The following is a 2,135-nucleotide window of genomic DNA, read 5'->3' as shown; positions in this document are numbered from 1 at the left end:
TGTTCATGTTTGTTACCATTTGCTCAATAAAGGAGCTGATGCTAGTCAAAGAGACAGTGACAATAAGACTCCATTGGATTATGCATTGATCAAGCAACACGAGTTTGTTGTGGCTCTCTTCACTTGTCATGATGCATCAGTTGGGGACTTCATTAAAATGCAGAGGTAATTGTACATGTACATGTATGCATGTATATTATACGTGTAGTTTTACATGCTGCAATGATAGCCTACTACGTGTGCATGTACACAATTTTACATTTGTACACATATCAATTAAAATTGAAAACAGTATACACATACGATGTATATGTGCATGTACATGTACATGTACATTTACATGTCGTTTTCTCTTTTGTATGTTGATAGGAGTGAGGCTGATACTGGCAGTTTATACAGTGGTGGTACTGATGGGTGTAGTTTAGTGTCTGAGAGTGTGTCATTCATTGCTCCATCAGAATATGCTAACAGGTCAAGTGTCACTGGTATCATTAATCATTATCTTGGATACTTTATACCAGGGGATAATAAAAGTGAGTTCTTTTTCCATGTACTGTATACATGTATTATTGTGGGGGAATCATTCTTGTCATTCTTGGCCCTTGTGAATGAATATTATGAATATTTTTCGAAACGAAAAAGTTATTCATCATGAAATAGCATGAGATCATCCTTTTTATACATGTAAATAAAATACAAATGGCTATGGGCATTATAAAAAATGTGCATTTACATGTAAATTTGTACATGTATTCTCAGTTTTTTTATCCTCCTCTATGTCTACTTGTACATACAAGTATACTGTACATGTACAGTACATCTTCCTTAGCTCTTTTCTCTCTCTTTCTACATATGTATTCCCTTACATGTACATGTATTTTCTTCTCTCAGGTCCTCCTCTTCATTATTATTTCTGGATCAAAGGCTCAAAGTTGTACTGGTCTCGATCAATCAAGAGACACAACAGAAGGAAAGGGACCGTACTCTCAGTAATAGGAGGAGCTAGTCAGAGGATAAAGGACAGGGAGGACTACTCGCCAAACGATCTTCACCGTTATTCATTTTGTGTCATAACTGAGGAAGAGCTCCTTGATCTTATAGCCTACAGTGAAGATAGCTTCAAATATTGGATGCAATCACTGGAGGATATATCAGTGCGTAATAATGAGATGATGGAGGAGAGGAGAGAGGAAGAGGAGGGAGAGGGTATGGAAGAGGGTACAATGTGTCGTGATGATGATCAAGTGATGGGGACTGATCATGGTTTCAGCTCAGGACCTTCTCCTCTTTTCTCTTCCACTCCATTACATAATGGACAGACTAGGACACTCTATCCAAACAATGTCATTTAATGCACAGAAACACTGCAGGTCATGCATGTATGCTATTCTGAAAATTTATTTTATTGTTGAAGTAAATTCGAAAACCTTGGCATTGCAATAATGTGTGGGTGGGTTTCATAGTTATGATAGATACTGGTGTTAATAAAATCTAAGCTAAAGTATGGCTGCTGGCTTTGGTGGTGGTTTCTTTGTTCAAACTAATTGATAATATTAAGAACTAAGAATTTATAGTAATTATTATTGTTATTAAGCACATTCTATACTTTTGATGTGCAGGTTCACATTAATGTGTGGACAATGCATAATTATGTGTACATGCAAATAATAATTATTATTATATTCTGTGGGAATAGAAATTAATGTATAAAATTAAATGCTTTAATGTACAAAGTTTATAAAGGAACATTTTTCAAGAATTTCACCTCCTAGCTGAGCAGTAGAACTAAATTTTTGCAATGCTTCAGCAAAAATTTTCAAGTTTTCTTTCTTTCTACAGATGGATTTCTGTATCACTTGTAGCAAGAGTTCTCTTGCTTTTAGTAAAGCAGTTTTTTCTTCTTTTGTTGCTTTCTTGATTTTGGTGAGGGATGCTTCATCTAGAACTCCTTTGGAACAGAGAATATCAGCTAATTCAAATGGTTCCTCAATGCTTCCAAATAGCTTGACATAATACTCAGGTAGTACTTCACAAGGCTTGCATTCTGAAAGATACGATAATATTTGTGCTATCGAATCACTTGCATACTTTCATTATATATATTATCAGCTACTTCTTTCTCATCTACATGCCTT

The 2,135-nt window shown here is 35.2% G+C and overlaps 1 protein-coding gene across 1 annotated transcript; it reads left to right on the top strand.

The window, feature by feature from the left end:
• Positions 1 to 6: 6 nt before the first annotated feature.
• On the top strand, positions 7 to 1,418 carry LOC100635844 (uncharacterized). Its single transcript, XM_003391645.3, has 3 exons — positions 7 to 165; positions 370 to 533; positions 892 to 1,418. The coding sequence occupies exons 1-3, from the start codon at positions 158 to 160 to the stop codon at positions 1,350 to 1,352; spliced, it is 633 nt and encodes a 210-aa protein (XP_003391693.1). The 5' UTR covers positions 7 to 157; the 3' UTR covers positions 1,353 to 1,418.
• Positions 1,419 to 2,135: the final 717 nt, after the last annotated feature.

The sequence above is a fragment of the Amphimedon queenslandica genome, unplaced genomic scaffold (assembly GCF_000090795.2).
Source record: "Amphimedon queenslandica unplaced genomic scaffold, v1.1 AMPQUscaffold_7517_Cont20533, whole genome shotgun sequence".
Classification (NCBI taxonomy): Eukaryota; Metazoa; Porifera; class Demospongiae; order Haplosclerida; family Niphatidae; genus Amphimedon; species Amphimedon queenslandica.
Note: the sequence above shows the minus strand (reverse complement) of the source record. Positions and strands in the feature narration are given on the sequence as shown.

What these genes read in the sequence shown, in the direction of transcription:
- LOC100635844 (XM_003391645.3), top strand. An exon ending in TATACCAGGGGATAATAAAA is followed by an intron (nt 534 to 891) that starts GTGAGTTCTTTT and finishes TTCTTCTCTCAG; the next exon opens with GTCCTCCTCTTCATTATTAT.